General features: G+C 35.2%; 2 protein-coding genes across 2 annotated transcripts; both read left to right on the forward strand.

Moving 5' to 3' along the window:
• Positions 1–6,673: 6,673 nt before the first annotated feature.
• LOC145952198 (uncharacterized) lies at positions 6,674–11,073 on the forward strand. Its single transcript, XM_083064422.1, has 4 exons — positions 6,674–7,092; positions 7,191–7,273; positions 9,744–10,379; positions 10,526–11,073. Exons 1-4 carry the CDS (start codon positions 6,674–6,676, stop codon positions 11,071–11,073), a joined length of 1,686 nt encoding a protein of 561 aa, XP_082920548.1.
• Positions 11,074–18,760: 7,687 nt separating this feature from the next.
• On the forward strand, positions 18,761–21,241 carry LOC145952199 (dehydrodolichyl diphosphate synthase 2-like). The gene is made up of 4 exons (XM_083064423.1): positions 18,761–19,020; positions 19,076–19,168; positions 19,271–19,333; positions 19,858–21,241. The coding sequence occupies exons 1-4, from the start codon at positions 18,761–18,763 to the stop codon at positions 20,303–20,305; spliced, it is 864 nt and encodes a 287-aa protein (XP_082920549.1). The 3' UTR covers positions 20,306–21,241.
• The last annotated feature ends 844 nt before the right edge of the window (positions 21,242–22,085 follow it).

Consider the following 22,085-nt stretch of genomic DNA (forward strand, 5'->3'; position numbering starts at 1 on the left):
CATGGAGAAATAATAACAAGATGAGTTTAAGATATCTTTAACAAAATTATATTATAGTTAATATTAATATAAAAATAATTAAGTTAAATAAGTTTGAGTATTTTTCATTATTTAAAATTTAATAAAATATAATTTACGTAAATGAAATGTATTAAATAATATTAATCAAGTAAATGACAGTGATAAACATCATAAAATAATTAAACAACATAAACTAGTAAATATATCATAAATTAAGCAAGTAAGTAAGGATAGGGACACCTCACTAAATAAATATACATAAAATATCATAACTAAACAAACATAATAGCATATCAAATTTTAAAAAAATAAAGGTTTCCTCCCTCTTACCTTAAGGAAAATGATATGACTTGAAGATATTCCAAAGTTGTATATTTCTTTCCCTCTTTCTTTTTTTCTTTTTCTCTCTTCCCTCTTATTATTTTTTTCTCTCCGTAAACTTTCGCTTTCTTTCTTCTCAAATTTTCAACTGCATGTTCTTCTCAATCTAAAGTCTATTTATAGTAAAAATTTGTAATGATTACTTGGTTAACATTTTATGAAAAATTTTCTCATTTAGTTTGATTTTAATCTCCTATTGCATGTTTAGTTACTTATAGATAGAGATTAATAAATATAGGATAAGATGATAGGATTGTATATATAGTAGAGATTTTTCTACTGCAGATTTTTTTTCCTCGTTTTTTTTAATCCATTCATAATATATTTATATGTATAAAAATTTAATACAATTACTTATATTAAACATTTGAAATTTTAACAATTTAAATATATATATATATTTATAATTATTAAAATATTATTTTAAAAATTATAAAAAAAATTGAATCATAAATATTTCTATTTAATTTACTGAAAATATAAAAATCATAAGATATCAAAATAAAATATCCATATTTATTTATTTTATATATGATAACTAAAAATTTTAAAAAATATTATTTGAAAAAATAATAATAATAAAATTAAGAATATTATATAAAAATTTAGGATATTACATAGCATACATAAAGTATTATTAACCATATCTCCCTACAAATTTAAATACCCAATCTATAATCTGTCTATTTATTTAAACACACCCCTCATCTTTATCTAAATCATGTGTGATTGATTTGGATGCATTTATAACCTTTATCACGTAGTTAATAAAATTTATTTAATAGCTTTAACGAGGTTTTAATCTTCATACTAGAAGCTCAATATTACTTATTTCACACAACAAAAACATGAAGTATATATTTATTGAACTTTTTATTTATTTATTTTATTCATCCATCTATCAAATTTATTAAGAATAAATTGTTTTTTTATTGAAAAATAAAATATTATACTTTTTTTTTTCTTTTGTGATAAGATATACAATTTAATTCATTTAACATAATATATTTAATATAAATATCATTTTTCTTTCTTGAGAAATATAAGTATTATACTATCAAGTCTTTTGTATGCTAGAAAATCAAATAAGTGATATTTTTTCTTAACCTTTAAAGATATAAGTATTATATTATTACTCTTCTATTACATTAATTTAGAATATTTAACTTAATTTTATTAAAGAATAATCATTATAAAATTTTAAATATATTCTTAATTCAATTATTCATAAAATATATTTTTATATTAATTATTCATAGAAAAATATCTTTAATTAAATTATATTTCAAAATATTTTTAATTCGTTACCATTCATTCACTTGATTAAATGTAAAATATATAATTAAATTTAAATTAATTTATTAAATTAATAAATAAAATATAAAATATAAAATAAATTATATATGGATACGTTTTATATATATAAATTAATAAATTTTGTAATAATTATATTTTATTTAATAGTAAATTTTCAATATAAATATATTTACTAATTTTTTTAAATATATATATATATATATAATATACATATTTTAGCATAATATTAATTACATATAATAAATAATACTTTATCAAAAACATCAGTATTCGTTAGACATTATTAAAATATTTTATTAGTAACACCAATAAAATAATACCTTAATAATTATATATTATCATTAATATATATAATTTATATATAACTTGTAATATATATTGAAAATAACATTTTAATACTTGTATTTGATTTTATTATATATATATATATTATTTTTGTTTTGATAAAAATATTTCATAAAATTAGCAGCAAAAATATTTTTAAAAAATATACATTTAATTTTAGAAAAAATTATATAATTTTTAAAACAATAATTAAATATGTAAATTAAGAGATAAATTATTAAAGTGAGATATATTTAAATTTGTTAAAGAAAAATATTTATTTTAACACAAGAAGGTGGGGTGATGTAATATTTACATTTATGAGAAAATATTAGTGTAAAAACTATTTTAATAATAACTTTTTTAATAAAAGTTAACAAAATTTTAATATTTTTTTAAAGATAAATAAAATACTATATATTAAAATATACTGAGAAAAGAAACTATAATTTTTTAAAATAAAAATAAATTAATATAATATACGTATCTCTCAAAAATGAAAATGTAGGTTATCAATATATCAATTTATGTATCCATCCTATCAATTCTATAGTATATACATAAGTAAGTCGATCGATAAAATAGGTAATTGATATATATTTCATTATTTAAACTTAGTTGAAGGGTGTGTTATTACGCATATAAAGAAAGAGTAAACACGCATCCAAAAATTTTAGATAGTGGGACAATACTTATTCATATATTTGAAGTATTTTAAATTTTACATATTTTTAGAAATATAAATATATGTCATAATTATTTTTTATATGTTTTTATATTTACGATTACGATTAAAAATGAAAATAAATTATGTCACATTATGTTATATTATAATTTAGTATGTTTGAACCTAACTTTCTTTAAAAATATATATCCTAAATATAACTTATGTATTTGTCATAAACATTTTTAAAATATTTGGTTATAACTACAATCTTAAAAACATATTTTATAATAATTTAACACTAATAAAAATATAAAAATAAATATGTTAAATTGTATAAAAATAAAGTTTAATTTATTTATAATATAAACATATATTTCAAACATATATATGTTTTTAATATCTAATATAATTTTTAGATGATAATTTATTTTAAAATATATTTTATAATAAAAATTCTAAATTGAACATAAATCTTTCAATCTTTTATATTTTGATTTTTTTAATAAATGTATACAATCTTAAAATCTTTACTATTTTAATTTTTTTAATTAACGTATATAATAAATAGAAAGTACAAAAGGTAAACATGCATGTTACAAATTTTATTTTATCAAAAATTAATTTTTTAAATATATTACATTATATATGTGAGCATTAATATATATATATATATATATATATATATATATATATATATTATAATTAAAATTTTTTAAAATTTGATTCATTATTAAAGATTATTTTTTATCACATATGAGAACTATTCTTTTTCGAAAGTTTAACAAATATCAAATAAATGAATATCTCTTTTGAATTTATATTTTACACATAAGATAATTTAAATATATATGTTTATTTTATTAGAATATAACTTTTATTTATTAAAATATGTATATTTTTTATTAAAAAATTATGTATGTGTAAAATAATAGTGGGGGGCAATTGCCCTCATTGTAACACCCCAGTTTTCATGCTTTCTATTGAGGGTAATTTAATAATTTTCAGGGTGACTTAGTAGCTCAGAACGGACCGTTCCCAAATTTGAACGGGACGTTCCCAAATTTGAACGGGACGTTCCAAACTACTAAAATAAGCGTGATTTAATAGCCTAGAACGGGTCGTTCCCAAATTAGAACGGGTCGTTCCCAAACTGGAACGACTAAACGAGATGTTCCAAACTACTAAAATGGCCTACAAATCCTAATTGGGAACGGGGTGTTCCCAAATTGGAACAGGTTGTTCCAAACCACCAAAAAGGCCTGTATACCTAGTTGAGAACGGACCATTCTGGTTTTAGAACTGGTCGTTCTGGTTTTAGAACTAACCGTTCCATTTTTAGAACGGGTTGTTCTAGATGAGAATTTAATACATGATGAAAGGATCTGGAACGGGCCATTCCGGATTCAAAACAGGCGTTCTAGCCACTCCTGAAATCTATAAATAGAGTACTCTGGCAGTGCTTCTAGACACACTTTCTAGAGACCAAGGAGAACCAAGAGAAGGAGATTGACCAGATTTTGCTCTAGCTTCGTCTTCTACTCATCCAGGTAAGGGGAGAGTGAGAAACCTCACTCGAGGGTGTGGGAGTAATTGTTGGGTAGTAGGATTGGCCCCCAGTCCCTTGCCTATGCATGGTTCTAGGAATAGACAAAATATGAATATTTTCTGTTTTGCTTTCTGATTGCTCTATTGTGTTCCCTGTTGGATGTGGTGTGTGAATATGTAATTGATTTCGAAATTAGATAAGTTTTTATATGAATTAGAGTGTTCCGTAAGTTTCTACGAGAAACCCTATGAAAAACAGGCAAAATATGAATTATTTCTATTTTGCTTTTTGAATGTTCTGTTGCGTTCCTTGTGTGATGTAGAGTATAAATATGTAATTGATTTCGAAATTAGATAAGTTTTGATATGAATTAGAGTGCTCTATGGGTTCCTGTGCGAAACCCTATGAGAAATAATTATAAGTATCACTATGTGAAATATGAACAAATGACATGAGACATGATGTGAATGAAATGTGCTATTGTGAAACGTGATGTAATGAGATAAGCTATGCGAATGTGAAATGTGATGAAATGAGATAAGCTATGACTATGAGAATGTGAAATGTGATGAATGTGATAAGACCTGAAATTTCATGATAAGTGAAATGTTGAGTCAATGAAATCGTGAATGTGTGACATGCATCATGTGCATATATGAGCTAACAAAGTGTACCTTAGGGTCACTGGTGATGTAACAAGCTAACAAGGTGTACCTTAGGGTCACCGGTGATGTAACAAGCTAACAAGGTGTACCTTGGGTCACCAGTGATGAAATGATGAGAAATGTGATTATGAGACACGTGACTGGCGCCACATGCATTTATGAATCGAGTCCATGAGATCATTGTATGATGAATGACTGTGCTTGTGTTACTGTTGTATGTATAATTTGAATTTACACCTGAATAATGTGTAGCTATGGTTGTGATTGTTATGTTTCGTGTGTATGTTGCCTAACTGTTATTTCTACACTTGGAATCGAGTGAGATATTTCTCATTCCCTTGTTATTCTTTGTATATGTTTAAATTGTGTTGTAGATGATCATCAGCACGAGGATGTTGGTGACGAGGTTTAGGCTTTAGTTGAGCATGCTCTAATAGAATATCTGACATCAGGGCATAACTAGATTTAGTTTAGGATTTCCTTATTGTTATTCTGTTTTGGAAAAGATTCATTTTGCTATGAATTTCGCATTTGACCATGTTTGAAGTATACGAATGTGAATTCTCTACTCTTTTGTTAATAGATTCTGTACTATCCGTACCGCTATGTCAGGCTCGAGCTCGGCATCTAAATGCAACGAGACCTCGGACACGTAGTAAGCCACGTCAGCCTAGCATCCAAACAGGTCATAAACTGATCTCAGGCCCAAGGCCCAACAAAACCCTAATCCACACAAAGGTACGTGCATTACTTATACGAGACTTATACTCCCACAAACACTAACTTTAGCATCGGAGTCTCTTTTGCAGGTACCACCCCCATCTTGGAGCATCAAACGTACCAGTAAAGGAGGCTCGCCGATCTTACCCAGAAGATCGTCCTCTACGATCGATCTCCGGTAAGAACATTTGGCGCCCACCGTGGGGCCGATCAAGACAGCTCTTATCGGCCACGCTTATGGTTTTCACCAGAAGCCATAGCATACGCGCAACAGACGACCTATATCACACAACTAGCATGGACAATGAAGCAAAATTGAGGAGACTGATCGAACAGGTCGAGCAGATGCGACAGCAACACACCACCGATCTGCAAAGCATGCGTGCCAAGCACGAAACTAACCTAGCAGCGATGCGTACCGCTAATGAAGCTGACCTGGCGGCACTGCGCGCCGAGAATGAACGTATTCGCGGTCAGCTCCCTCGGTGCCCCTCTGATCAACCCCCTCAACCGAGTAACCTACACGAGGAAGAGGGGCACTCGGTTTCTCAACCGCCGACAGCACCTAGGGCACCAACTCCCAGGCCTGCCACACATCGGTCGCACGCGTCGACGAACAGGTCGGCCCATGAAGTCAGCATTGCTCCTGCCGAGGCTCCAGGAAATCAAGCGAGCATCCACCGCCACCCTTTTGTGGATGGCATTATGGAGACCCCCCTACCTTTCAGCTGGAAACCCCTCCACATCGACCGCTACGACGGCACGACAGATCCGGACGAGCACATCGACCTGTATATCACGCAGGAAAACCTTTACACTAACGATGATGCTATTTTGTGTAGGGTTTTTCCAACCTCGCTTAAGGGGGTTGCGCTCAACTGGTATACCCAATTACCTGCTGAGTTGGTAGACAACTTCGACACCTTGGTAAGGCGATTCACGACGCAGTATGCCACGAGTCGCCCTCACCATGTCACCTTTGCCGCCTTGGCCAGTCTTTGACAAGGCGACGACGAGTCATTGAGGACGTTCATGGAGCGCTTTGTCAGCATCTTAGTGAAAATTCAGAACCTGAACCCCGAAGTCGCCTTGCACACCATGCTCATAGCGCTCAAACTGGGCCCTTTTGTGGACAGCCTGTGTCGCCGAGCTCCCGTCGACATGGACGAACTCCGTGCCCGAGCTGCAGGGTACATACAGATGGAAGAACACTCCGCCTTTCGTGATCAGGTTCGCAGAAAATCACAAGCGAAGCCTGACAATGGTCACAAAGACAAGATGAAGGTTACCAACGACAGCCAGTTCAAGAAGACCGCCAGGGAAAATAAGGGGGGGAGATACGACTTCTACACTCCCCTGAATACGCCCCGAGTACACATCCTGGAGGAGGCCACTAATAGCAACCTGCTCACCCTGCCACCACCAGGTCACACTCCCAACAGTGCAGACAAGTCCAAGCATTGCTGATACCACAGAAACCACGGTCACACCACTGAAGAGTGCTGAGAGTTGAACTGAGTGTGAACCTACTTGAGTTGAACTGTTGTAGAGGAGGAGAAATGGCACGCGTGACCTTGAGATGGAGAATGCTGAGAGTGAATGATGAAGAGAAGTTGAAGGAGAAGAGGAGACGTGAGAGAAGAAGAGTTGTTAAGTGAACAGAGAGAGTGGGAGAGTAAAAGAGTGAGTGGGAAGTTGAGAGAGTGAAGAGAGTGGGCAGTTGAGGGGTTGAGAGTGAAGAGTGGGAGAGTGGGAACGTGGGAGAAGAAGTTGAGAGGTTAAGGCCTCTGAAGGGGCGCGCCGGGCGTGCCATTTTCCACGACGGGCGCCATATCAGTATAAGCCCAAAGGTTACCCTAATCTAGTGTGGCGCCGGGCGCTGCCGTTTCGCGCCGGGCTTAACTAGGGTTACAACGTTCAAACATTCAATGCGCCGGGCTTGGGCAGATACGCGCCCGGCGTATTTAAGGCTCAGACCTTCTAGTAGTTAATGCGCCCGACGCCCCAATAAATGCGCCGGGCTTGGTCGTTCCAGGGGCTCTAATGAAGGCTGGGCCGGGCGCAATAAAATTGCGCCCGGCATGGGTCTTAGCAGAGGCCCATTTACTCTAGGTGCGCTGGGCGTGGCTAAGTCGCGCCCGGCGTGGTTAACTCAATGAAGCTTCCACCTAGATTTTTCCACTCCTCAGACTCCTAACATATTCTAATCTATATTAACCCACTCAAGCAAGATTCACACAATTAATACCTAACACAAAACACATGTAGCACAACACAATACAACATACATATCACAGAACATAAACAATCACAAAACAAGTCCCATAAACAAGTATAGCATACAATTATAACACAATCATAATAAAAGCTAAAACACAAGTAACTGAAAAGCACATAAAAACACAGTTTAGATCTCTGGGTTGCCTCCCAGGAAGCGCTTGTTTACTTTCCCGAGCCTGACAGTGACCAACTTGAATTGCTCTAATTCTCCTTCTCCTCATGTTGCTCTTGTTCCCCTTTGCCCCGTGTTCAACCTCATGAGTGCTCAACAACGGCTCAGAAGGATTGGTCAATCTAATTTGAACAGTACCTTGCATACAAGAGAAAGCTGAAGACTAGAGTACACAGGTTAGCTCCAACAATTCATTGCTAACATAAAAATAACAAAAACAATAAAGGATTAAATCACAAATAGCTATAAATACTAAATTGCCTTTCTAATCCCCGGCAACGGCGCCAAAAACTTGTTGAGATTTCCGTTGAAATACTTTTGTTATAATTGTAAATCAGTTTAATTCTATCAACGGTCTCAAACACGGCAAGTATACCGGCCATTCAAGTAGTAAAATTATCGTATCCACAGGGATTAGAAGGTAACATAAGCATTTATTGACTATTCGTGACTAAAGAATGATTCCAATTTCATAGTTGTCATGTGAATTCAAGGTTATGACTATTGGAATGTTAAACTACAAAAATAATTGATTGTGAGTGGAAAAGGTTAGAGATGGTATAATGGTTTTGTGAGGTTGTGGGGGTTAGATTTCACCGAACGTCAAACTAATGAATCCTTAATCTCTTGTTACATACATTGCTTAGTCAACCCATAAGTTTACTCAAACCTAATCCCTTAGAGAAAGAGCCTAGGTGCGGATATTGAATATCAATCCCTTGAGTACCCAATACCTACACCCGCATTACAGATTAGGGTTTAAGACTACTAATGGGTCAAGCTCTATCCCTAGATACAATCTTCACTAGGCATATGTTCCAGAACTAGTTTCAATGGTATTTCTCAATACTCAATGGAACCTTAAATCATGCAAAGGGTGATCAATTCAAAGCAAGCATTAAGCTTAGAAACGTACACAACAAAGAATGAAACAATACATATATATATCATTAAAAACGTAAGGATTACAATAGAGTACGTTAGTTACATCTAACCCCACAAAAATGGGTAGAACCACTCAACAATGAGGGTAAATACAAAATAGAGATGAAGGGAGAAGTGAAGAACCAAAGGAAAGATCCACACACGAACGGTCCCAAGCCCTGAGAATCCCTTCCGCAGCTCCTGGAGGCGCCCCTGCGTGAATGGGGAGAAAAGTCCCCGAAAATGCCTTCAAATACGAGCTTGGGGAGTCAGATTAGGGTTTACGCACCCGGCGTATAAATCGTTGCGCCCGGCGCAGGGCCTTCCAGTGAGGTCAAGTATTCTCTGCCTCAGAACATGCCCGGCGCAATTCCTTTTGCGCCCGGCGCGCATATTACTTGCAAAGACGAGGCACTCTATTCTTCTCAAGCCCGGCGCGGGTAATGTTGCGCCCGGCGCAGCCACTCTGCTCTGCTCCCTACTCCTTAGATTTCCAATCCTAAGGGTCTTCAATCCTCAAGTCTCTAGCTCAATACCTGCACAAAAAATGAGGTGTATTAAGGTATTGTTAGCTAAATTATGGGTTAGCTATATCTGCACACAAAATGAATCAAAAAGAGAACAATTATATTGCAATGGTTCAGAGGATGAGTGGAATTGTTCAATAAGTCTCATCCCAAAAAGAAGTAAAATTGAGACTTAACAACGGGTCCTCCAACTCTAAAGGTGGTGGTGCAGGTATCATCTTGGAAGGACCGAATCAAGTCACTTTGGAGCAATCCCTCAAGTTTGGCTTCAAGGTGACCAACAATCAGGCGGAGTATGAGGTGCTTCTCGCAGGGCTAAGGCTGGCTCATGACCTCGGGGCTCGGAGAGTGAGTTGCAACAGCGACTCAAAACTCATGGTAGAGCAGCTCAGCGGGACATACCAGGCCAAGGACGTTCTTCTACAACGGTATTTCCACATGGCATCACACCATATCTCGTCCTTCGACGAGTTCACTATCCAGCATGTACCGCGAGAACAAAATACCAGATCCGACCTCCTATCAAAGCTAGACAGTACCAAACGCCCCAGACAACATCAGACCATTACCCAAGAAACCTTGCATTCGCCCAGTCTGGACGACAAGGTCGTCAACACCAGCGACAGCCAAGAACAAGGGTGGATGATAGGTATTTGGAACTACTTGAAGTTAGGAACTTTACCCGAGGATAAAGATGAAGCTCGGAAGATGAGGGTAAAATCGGCTAAGTTCGTAATTGTCGGAGACGAACTGTTCAAGCGCGGCATCTCCACCCCTTTGCTCAAATGCTTGACCACACCTCAAGCCGCTTATGTCATCGAAGAAATCCACCGAGGTATATGTGGCATGCATTCTGGAGCGCGCTTGATGGCGATCAGGGTACTCCGAGCTGGATACTACTGGCCCACTTTGAAGTCGGATTGCCAAGCCTACGTGCAATAGTGTAAAGAGTGCCAACAGTTCGGCAACACACATCGACAGCCACCCGAAGCTCTTCACCAGATGATGTCTCCGTGGCCTTTTGCCCAGCGGGGAATGGATATCCTGGGACCGTTTCCCCCACGAAAGGGAAGCTCAAATTTCTCCTGGTGGCAATTGATTATTTCACCAAGTGGATCAAGGCATGCCCACTCGCCAAGATCACCACCGACAACGTCCAAAAATTCACTTGGAAAAGCATCATATGCAGGTTCGGCATCCCTCATTTTCTCGTCACCGATAACGGCAGACAGTTCATCGCACAAAGCTTTGAGGACTTCCTCCGGGAGCTCGGTATCAAACACCTCCCAACCTTGGTGGAGCACTCCCAGACTAATGGCCAGGCTGAAGCTGCCAACAAGGTCATCATCCGAGAGCTTAAGAAGAGGCTAGGGAACGCTAAAGGGCAATGGACCGACGAACTCCCCAGCATCCTCTGGGCATACCATTGCACCCCCCAATCAACAACGCAAAAAATGCCTTTCAGGCTGACTTACGGAGCTGACGCAATGATCCTAGTGGAAATCAAAGAGACATCTCACCAGCACTAGGTCTTCAACGGCGAGCAGAATGCCCAAGAGATAGCAACCGATTTCGACCTGATTGACGAGCTTAGAGATAAAGCTCGGATTCACGAAGAAGCTTGTAAACTCCGAGCTTCCAGAAGATATAATACGCGAGTATGACCTCGCTCTTTCTGAGTTGGCGACTTGGTATGGCGGCTGTTAGGCGACGCACGAAAAGACACGTCAGAAGGAAAGCTTGCACCCAACTGGGGTGGCCCATTCCGAGTTGCAGAAGACTTAGAAAATGGGGCGTACAGGCTAGAAGAACTCAACGACAAAGTCATCCCGCGGACTTGGAACGCCACGTACCTTAAGTTCTATTTCAGCTAAACCTGTAAGAATGAGCTGTGCACTCTTTTCCCGCCTCAATTTTTTGTCCCAAAAAATAGAAAAATGGGTTTTGGCTGAGAGAGATTTTAACGAGACACACATATACAATCAATAAAATAACTCATTCTTTTCCATTCATATTTTCTTAATTTTGCATCATTTTACCATAAGATGCTTTATGCTAAATCGAGGTCGAGTTCGAACCTTAGCACGACTTATTTTACTTTATGCCGAGATCGAGTTTGAACCTTGGTCCAACTTATCTTGCTCTTAGTCAAGGTCGAGTACGAACCTTGATACGTTTCGCTTCACTTAAATTCAAGGTCGAGTTCGAATCTTCACATGGTTCATTCCACTCTAACCCGAGGTCGAGTTCGAACTTCGGCATGATTGCTCTAATCTGAGGTCGAGTTCGAACCCCACTGCAAAAATATCTCGCTTTCAACCAAGGTTGAATTCGAACCTTGGTACGAATCACCTTGCCCTGTGCCAAATTCGAGCACCAAAGCGCAAAATACAAAGCAAATTCTGAATGTGTTTTAGAACAACACAAACAGGCAAAAACTAAGCCTACAACATGAACGCAAAACCAAAGGTCCAAATAAACTCATAAAAGGCGCAAGTTGAAAAGCTCAAAGAAAATGATATATATAGAGCAAGTTCGTAGGTTCAAAACATGAATCCAAACAAAAATAAGCAAAGAAAAATAAACTAAACTATTACAAAGATGACCTAGGCGGAGGCATTGTCGCTTGAGTTATCTTGAAGGTCGTCCTCCTTCACCAGCTTCCCAAAGCGCACCTCTTTCTCTACATGCATTGCCGAGAGGTCGACCCCGGGCGCGAGCAACCTCGCCTGGCGAGCTGCCTTGAGGAATCCCTTCTTGTGCTCGAACAGGATAGCTCACTCAATTTCCATGAGCTTCTTCTCCAGCCCCGCCTTCTTCGCAACCATCTTCGCGAGGTCCACCTTAAGTGCGGCGACTTCCTCTTCTTTTCCACCAAGAAGCACCTCATCACAAAGGCGCTTCTCGGCCACCGCCACCAGATCAGCCTTGAGGGAGGTTACCTCGTCTTCCAGGAAACGAACCCGACTCTGGGAAGAATTGGCGAGCTCCTGCAGCTCACTCACTTGGGCAGCGTGAGTCTATTTGGACCTTAGAGCAATCTCTAAGGACTTCTGAACTCTCTCCAGCTCCCTCCTGGTGGCTTGAAGCTCGGCCTCATTTTGTAGCTTAGCATCCCCGAGAGCGCCCGCCAAGGCCCGGTTCTCCTCCGTCAAGGCCTTATTCTCTTCCTTCAAAGGCTGGACTCGGCCCTTCAGCTTCGCCAGGTCCTCTTGCTGCTTGGACCACATGTGCTTCCAGTGATCCATGATGGCAATGGTCCTCTGCAGGAAGACCTCAGCAGAATCAAGGCCTTCCACTGGCCCGGCCATCTCGATCATGGCTTGATCGGTCGAACTCAGCGACTCCTTGGAGAAGAACTTCTCCGAGGTCACCCCCGCACTCCACAAAGAATTTATGTCCTCCAAAGCCCTCACATGATCCAGCCGCACCCGAGAACGATCCTTCCCGAAGCGATGGGCGAGGTACTGGCTTCTGGGGCGCTCCTTCGACGAGCCAGACGATGGCGCCGAGGTTGCGGGAGTAGGTGTCGGGACCTCGGAGCTCGGCCCCTTACCGCAAGCCTCAACAGTAGCAGAGGTCGCCTACTCGGCAACGGGGGCACCCACCCCTGGTGCCTCGAGTTAGGAGCCACCGGGACCTCAGCAACACTCCTCGCCTGCAGAAAATGGTCCTGAGTTAGAAAACCAAGAAAAACGCAGCATAAAAGGAAAGCCACAAAGCAAGGCACCAACCTCGGCGGCCTGGACGACCTGCTCGGCAACCGGGGCAGCTACCTCGGTAGCCTGAGCAACCTCCTCGGCGGCCACTTGGGGAGCTCTCTCAGGCGGTGGACTCCCCGTGAGGTCGACCACGTCGGCATCAGCAGCCTTAGAGGTCACCTCCTCAGCCTCTCGAGAGGTAGAGGTCCCCCCGACCTCCTTCTCTCCCCTCTTTCTTTTCTTGTGCGTCTTCAGGGGGCCACTTCCTCCTCTTGAGGCTCTGGGACCTCAATTTCGGCTACGTTGTAGCGATGCTTCAACTCACGCCACTTGTTCCTACCCATTATGCCTGCAAACACAAGGATCAGACACATCAGCAAAAAGAAACTTTTACAAACCCTAACAATCTAAAAAAGACAAGATACTCACTCTCTAAACCCCTCTCCTTGAACGCCGAGTTAGCAAGCGATAGGACGAGCTTGCAATCTAACGGACGAGGGAGTGCTTCAAGGTTTGCAATGGCAGCGGTATCCGAGGCCGACAATTGCAACTCCCCCACCCCGTGAAATCTGGCCGGGGCCGGCCGCCTGTAGAAGGGGAACTTCGGCAACCCGCCGAAATATAATACCCCATCTTCCAACGGGTTGACATCCATAAGCGCCACCTGGAAGAATTCTTGTTTAAAATTTTTGTAAGACTGGGAGAAAAGAGAAAATAGCCCCCAGCCTTACTACCACACAAAGACGCCAGACCATAAGGAGGGACGCCTAACTTTAGCTGATAAAAATGAAGAAAAACAGGAAGGGATAACTCTATCCCTAGAGCCGCTCATCGGACCGACAAGGCTCGAGCCGGATGAGCTTGGAAACAGAAGAGTCACAGATCCTATGCGATTTACGCATCACATTGATCTCCATGAACGACCTAAAGACACTTTGGTCCCCCCTTCTTTTTTTAGTAGCCACCGCCTTGCCGCGCACCTTGTCCTTGCCCTTGGCAGGCGTAGAAGAAGCGGCACCGCTGTTACCAGCCATCAAGAAGGAACAAAGATTTTAGAAGAGGGAGAAGATTGAGAAATCGAAGTACCTGGTACCCCTCTGACAAACGAAAAAGATAGAAACGAGAGGAGGCAAACTCGGTTGCCAGAGAAGGCGACGGAGGAAAACGGAGATGGCACAAGTGGGAAGGTGAAGAAAATCGGCGTGCTCAAGAAGCCAGAGAGGAAAGAGAATGCAAAAAGTAAAGTGAATAGGAAGGGGCGCGAAAGAAAGAAAAGGTTTTCACCAAGATTCAAACGGCCACAACACGTGTCAGCCAAGGAACAAAACTGGCGACACATTTAATGAGCCCCATTATGACGAGCACAAGTCATCATTGCGTAACCGTCACTTCCCATTAACGCGCCGCCCACGCGTTATGGGAACGAGGCAACAATTATGACACGTGGCAGCTTGGCAGACAGGCGTACGCGAAGGGTCACGGCCCCTTGACGAGCTCGGTCTTAACTCCTCAACCCACGATCTTCGGAGCTCGGGGGGCTAGTGTACTTATCCGTATCGCTATGCCGAGCTCGAGCTCGAGCTCGACATCTCAACGCAACGAGACCTCGGACACGCACTAAGCCACGTCAGCCCAGCATCCAAATAGGTCATAAACCAATCTCAGGCCTAAGGCCCAACAAAATCCTAATCCACACAAAGGTACGTGCATTACTTATACGAGACTTATACTCCCACAAACACTAACTTTAGCATCGGAGTCTCTTTTGCAGGTACCACCCCCATCTTGAAGCATCAAACGTACCAGTGAAGGAGGTCCGCCGATCTTACCCAACAAATCATCCTCTACGACCGATCTCTGGTAAGAACAGATTCATTATTTTAATTATAAATATTTTATTTAAATAAAGGATATGTTTTTGCATGTATGTTAGGATAGAGAGTGTCACATTCACACTCTTCCATATAGATCTGTGCCTGAGAAAAAGGATATCTTTCTTTAATGAAGTAATTTTACAGTCTTTGTTATTCTCTTATATTTTTAATTTTTATATTTAATTTTAAATTAAATTTTAATATTTTAAAATATCATCAATAATTAAAGTTAATATTATATCACAATAATTTAATGTTAAATAACACTTATTTATTATAAATCTTAAATATATAAAACAATAATTTACTCAATGCTTTAATTGGGTTTTAACATTCAAACTAAAAACTCATACGACACCACTCTATCCATTTATCTATTTACTTTATTTATTAATCTAACCACCCTAGCCATCCTTTTATGTACTTCCCTTATTTATTAATCTATCCACCTTATCTATCTTATAAATAGATAAATAGTACTAGATCGACAGACGATGCTAAAAAAAAATACTTTTAGAATTATTTATTAATTTAATAATATAAATTATTAAATAAAATAACTCTAAAGTCTAATTAATTTAAACTTTAAAATATTTCTAAGAATATTAAAATTCCATCAAATATATTTTTAAATATTTCCAAAAATGACATTTCAATAATAATATTATAAAAAAGTGTGATTTATGATAAGGTAGTAATATACATGCAAACAAACGTGTCCAAAGAGAATGAGTTTTAACTTTTAACCAAGAGGAATGGCAGGATGGGGGAGCATGGCATATCCCGCACGGTGCGAAAGTAATATAAAACCTTCGATGTGTAGATTAAAATTTCACTGGTTAGTCTCAGTTAGGTATGACAAAAATATCCGTACCTGCAGATATTTGTAGGTAAAATTTATTACGAATAATAAATGAATAGGCTAATTGGGTACTCGCGGATAATAGGGACAGATAATTTTTTACTCATTTATAAACGGGGCGGGGGTGGGTATGATGATATCCATACCCGTGGGTACCCGTTTAATAATATTTCTTAAATATCCTAATTATCCTTGTACCACATAATCCTGAAACTACACTCTCTCATCTTTTTTTCTTACAAAAGTAAGGTTGATGAAGTTACCAACATGTGTTAAACATGTTATAGAATTATGTTGATGTTGGATGTAATTTGATTAATTTTCTATCTTTGATTGGACCAATAAAATTTATGTATTTTAAGTTGTTTACTTTCGTTTGGAATTATGAGATTGAATTATTGTAGCTTTGTGATGAGACTTTAACTTACTTGTGAGATTGATGTATTTTAAGTTATTGATTATCTTGTATTTTTATTATTATTTTAACAAAATTAACGTTAAATACAAGTTCAAAATTAAAATTAAATTTTTATTTTTAATATTTCAATTACATTAAATATAAACTTAAAATTATTTGTATTATAATTTTTTTAAGTTAAAAAAATTATAAATATCCATGGATATCCGCGAGTATTCAAGAAATTCATGAATACCCGCACAATAAATACTCGCATGGATATGAGGTAAGTATGAGACTAATTTTCATTTAACAGGACGAGAGTGAATTTACTATTACCCGCCCCATGAGACCCTATTACCATCCCTATTACCATCCCTAGTCCCAACACTACCCAAAAGTAATATTCACCCTTTCATGGTAGATCAAAATTCCACGTGTAATGAAAACAAATCGAAAGTATTCACTTGCAGTAGCATTAAAAAATTAAATAAATTAAAATTAAATAAATTAAAATGGTGACCAGGCTCCAAAAAGTTTACTTGACACAATAATATCTTTTATTTTGTTTTCAACATTCAAAATAAAAATTTATATTAATACATTTACTGAGATTTTTTTAGGAATGTATTCAATTTCATATATCTATATTCAAAAATTATTACTTACATTTTAATTAAATAAAATAGTGCTCATATTTTAATAATAAAATAAAATTTAATATATTAAAATACTTCTTCCAGTTATATATATATATATATATATATATATATATATATAAACAAATGGATAGATTTTTTTAACCCTAATAATATCAAATAAATAACTATTTTAAGATGTATTAATTATTAATTTTTTTTATATTGTCTTGCAAGTAAGGATGGATCTATATGCTAGATAGTGGAAACACTTGTCCCATTACCATTTTACATATACATACTTTTTTTTTTAATAAAAAATCATTTTTAATAATAAATCATTTTTTAAAATTTAATTATAATATATATATATATATATATTAATGCTCACACATATAATATAATATATTAAAAAAATAAATTTTGATAAAATAAAATTTGTAGCATGCATGTTTGGCTTTTATACTCTCTATTTGTTATATACATTGATTAAAAAAATTAAAATAATAAAAAATTATAAGATTTATGTTCTATTTATAATTTTAATTATAAAATATATTTTTAAATAAATTATCATCTAAAAGTTTATATTAGATATTAAAAGCATGTTTATATTATAAATAAATTAAACTTAGTTTTTATAAAATTTAACATATTTATTTTTATGTTTTTATTAATGTCAAATTATTATAAAGTATGTTTCTAGGATTATAGTTCTAACTAATCATTTAAAAAATGTCTATGACAGAAAAATAAGTTATATTTAAGATATATATTTTTAATAAAAGTTAGGTTCAAGCCTACTAAATTACAGTTTAACTTAGTTTGAACTAGTTTATTTTCATTCCTTATTATAATTATAGATAAAAAGCTTATGATATATATTAATACATTTAAAAGTTATATGAAAATTTTTTAATAGTAAAAATAATAAATACGTATTGTCCCCACTATCTAAAGTTTATAGATCCGTCACTGCATGCAAGTATATATTTTTTGATGCATTAATAATACAAGTGATACTACTTAATGAAAAAAGTCGTCTCTTGAATTAATTACGATGTTATTTCAATAAAGCAAAACCTTCACACGATGATTATAACATTAAATTTAAATAATGAAAATATTAAAAAAATAAACTTATTTTACATAAAAAATGCTTCTAAATATAGTTAAATAATTGAGGTATTAATATGTTTTTATGTCAAAAAATTTCTCCCATATTGTTATTTTAAGAATAAATCATATTTTCACCCTAAAAAATACAAATATTATACTATTTTCTCATCTTATGTTAAAAAATATAATTTCCTCTTTGATAAATTTTAATAAATCACATTTTTTAATTTTTAAAATTTTTCATTAGTTTCTGTTACAAAAAATTATTATTAAAGCATCATTTGTATTAACATCATCTAAAAGATGTTAATATTACACCTCTTTTTATTCTTGTGCTAAAATAATCATTTTTCTCTGTTAATAATAAGGGTGCTCCTGAATGAAAAGTAGTGTAATATAAAAAGTGATTAAACGATACTATATAACATTTATTAATTATTACATTATTTAACAACTTTATATTAAATAATTATTTTATAAAATTTATATTAAATTGAAGGTTTTTTTTTTTACTTAGAGTATTTACGATTTTTTTGTTTTTTGCGCACACGGGTACGGGTTTTTATAAAGGAGGACGCACTGAGATGAAGAACACAAAGCAAAGCAACAATTGACGAACACAATGATGTCGTTAAGTCCCTCTATTCCTCTGGTCAACACCCTAATTTCTTCTTCTCCTTCTCCAAAGATTAACATTAACATTAAACCCACTCTCTCTTCCCAAACACACGTCTCCAAGCGCAGCTCCGCGGTTGCTCCTCCGAGCATGGCGCTCCGGGACGACGGAGCCTCCGTGGACGGAGAGTCGGGGGAGCCGTTTCCGGCGGAGCTGGTGGCGGAGCTGATGCCGAAGCACGTGGCGATCATTTTGGACGGGAGCGGGAGGTGGGCGAAGTCGAGGGGGTTACCGGTGTCGGCGGGCCACCGAGCGGGTATGCAGTCGCTGGCAAGGATTGTGCGGCTGTGTTGCAGTTGGGGAATCCAGGTTCTCACGGTTTTCATGTTCTCCACCGAGAACTGGCTTCGACCCAGGGTCATTCTCGTCTTTTCACTTCCAACTGCGTTTTCTTAATCTATTCGCTTAATCGCTTCTTTTGCTTTGCTCATCGTTATATCATCTAATTTTGTGCTGCAGGCAGAGGTTGACTTCTTGTTCGGGTGAAACATCCTTAATCTCTACAGTAGAGTGTATGAAAAAGTGAGACAAAGATATTCCCTCATTTTGTTTAACAAGGGGAAGTTCACTTATTTTATGATTAAGTCTATCTAAATTTATTCTGTTCAATAATTTATATTTTATATTAAATTTTAATGATCAGATGATTAAATTTAAAATTTTTAATGTTCAGATTAAATTTATAAAAATTTAAAAATTTTAAAAATTATTTAATACTCTATTTTATTAATTCAAATTGATGAATAATTATAAAAAATGTAAATTAATGAAATAAAGTATAAAATAATTTTAAATTTTTATAAAATTTTACGGATTTAATTTATATATTAAAAACTTTAAACTTAATAATTTAATCATTAAAATTTGATATAAAATATGAATTATTAAATAGAAAAATTTAAATATAAAATATGAATTATTAAATAGAGAAATTTAAATAAATATATTATTGGAGTAAAGAGATGGTTACTCGTCTAATAATGTCCCCTTTGTGTCAAATGATATTTGTGAACTTTACACACTCTATGATCCTTCCTTTTTGGTAGGGAAGGGATTCGATTATCTGTGATAGGAGACAGTTCAAAGTTGTCCAAGCCTCTACAAAGAATAGTATTTAGTGCAGAGAAGAATACAGAAGATAATTCAAGACTCCAACTAATTGTGGCAGCGGGCTACAGTGGAAAATACGATCTTGTCCAAGCATGCCAAAGTGTAGCGAAGAAAGCGAAAGAAGGCCTGCTTCATTTGGACGATATCAATGAAAGCATAATTGAACAAGAATTGAAAACTAATTGCACCGAGTTTCCTTACCCTGATCTACTAATACGAACTAGTGGCGAACTTAGACTCAGTAACTTCCTTTTGTGGCAATTGGCCTACACAGAATTTTATTTTGATTCAAAGCTCTGGCCAGATTTTGGGAAGGATGAATTCATAGAGGCCTTAAGTTCATTTCAACAGAGAAAGAGACGCTATGGTAGACGACATTCATAATCAGCATTTCCCTACAATACAATCCTACCTTCCATCATATATACATATTATTATTGTTGGTAGAAATTGGAATCAAAAGTCAAAATGAAATTTGATAATCTCAAAACTAGTATCCAAATAAATAAGATTTTTATTTACGAGCAGTATATTTAAATACTGATTGTACAACAATTATCAAATGCAATTCGAGAATAATAATATGTAATACATAAATATGAACGAATTAATTAACACATGATGAATAATGGCTAAAAACACTTCTGCATACCCCCACCTCCCAACACCCAAGTTTGAATCTTATGGAAACATTTTGAAACAAAATTGCAAACAACTACAACGGAATTTGAGATGTACATGGGTAATCATAACCCAATGTATAAAATGAGCTTCTATGTACACTGAGAAGGGATTTAGATTGTCTCCGGCCACCCTGCCTCTCTAACAAACAAATCCATCTTTTATAACTAACTAAATGTTCATTTTATATTTTAATCTTTTAAAAAGCATTATATACAAGGGTGAATATTATTATTGTTGAGGAAATACTTAGTTAGAGGATTCATTTGCATTGGAAAGTAAGACTTAATGAAAATAATTCATCAAAACTCTTATATATTAAATATAAATTTTTATTGTATAAGAAAGCGTTAGATAGAGAGATCGACCGTCAATCCATTATTTGTTGCTTGTATTATATGAAACGGGTTTTTCTAATTAATTGTATTATGTATTTTTGGTCTTCTTTATGATTTATCATTGTTCTATTTGATGTTATATATTTGCTATGCTTTTAATTTTGTGATTGAGCCAATATTTGTGTATTTTGGATTGTTCGTGAACACTTGTAGAAACCTTAAGGGTGTATTTGAATGAGAAATTTTAGAATTCAAAAAATTTAAAATTCTTAAAATTTGAATTATTTTTATTTCAATTTTCACCATTCTTTAAATGATTTGTTTGGGTAAGTCTATTGAGATTCATTAAATTTTAAACTCTTACTTTGGATATGATAATTTGATTTTTATCATAGGTAAAATTGATTTTAAATATATATATATATATATATATATTGAGATTTTAAGATTAAATTTTATAATAATAAATATAATCTATTTTTTAAATATACTAATAGTTTTAAAAATTAATATTAGATAATATTTAATAATTTAAAAAATATTTTTGAATATTTAATAATCAAGAGATAAGAGAGAGATATAAAAGATATATAGGTGAGATAAGAAAGAAAAAATATGAAGAATTTTAAATTTTTTTAAGAATTTGAAATTCTACTATTTTAAAAAATTTCACAAACACTTGAATTTTAAGTTCTATGTAAATTTTTCATTCAAACAAAACATTTCATCTAAAAGTATTTAAAATTCTTTAAAAATGAATTACTCTATTTAGATTTCTAATCTAAATACACCATAAGAGAATACATTTAGGTATTATTGTGCAAGTAGTTAATATAAATATGTATTTATGTGAAATCTTTGCCTTTTAGATGTGTAATATAATTATTTTTGAGTATTTTACCCATTGAGCATGTAAATTGATGGATTGGAGTACAAAATATGGAGATCGCAAATATATGCTACATACAAGAGAGTAAATATTGTATACAAAAATAAATCCTACATTCAAGTACCTATACACACCCACAATAACATAGCAATAACCATTAATAAAAATCATCATTACCCTAATTTATAATTAACTACAGAAGCTATTCTACTAATTTTATCTATTCTTACAAGGTGTCATAATCGTCGTAATTCTA

This window comes from Cajanus cajan, chromosome 9 (genome assembly GCF_000230855.2).
Source record: "Cajanus cajan strain Asha chromosome 9, NIPB_CcT2T_4, whole genome shotgun sequence".
NCBI lineage: Eukaryota > Viridiplantae > Streptophyta > Magnoliopsida > Fabales > Fabaceae > Cajanus > Cajanus cajan.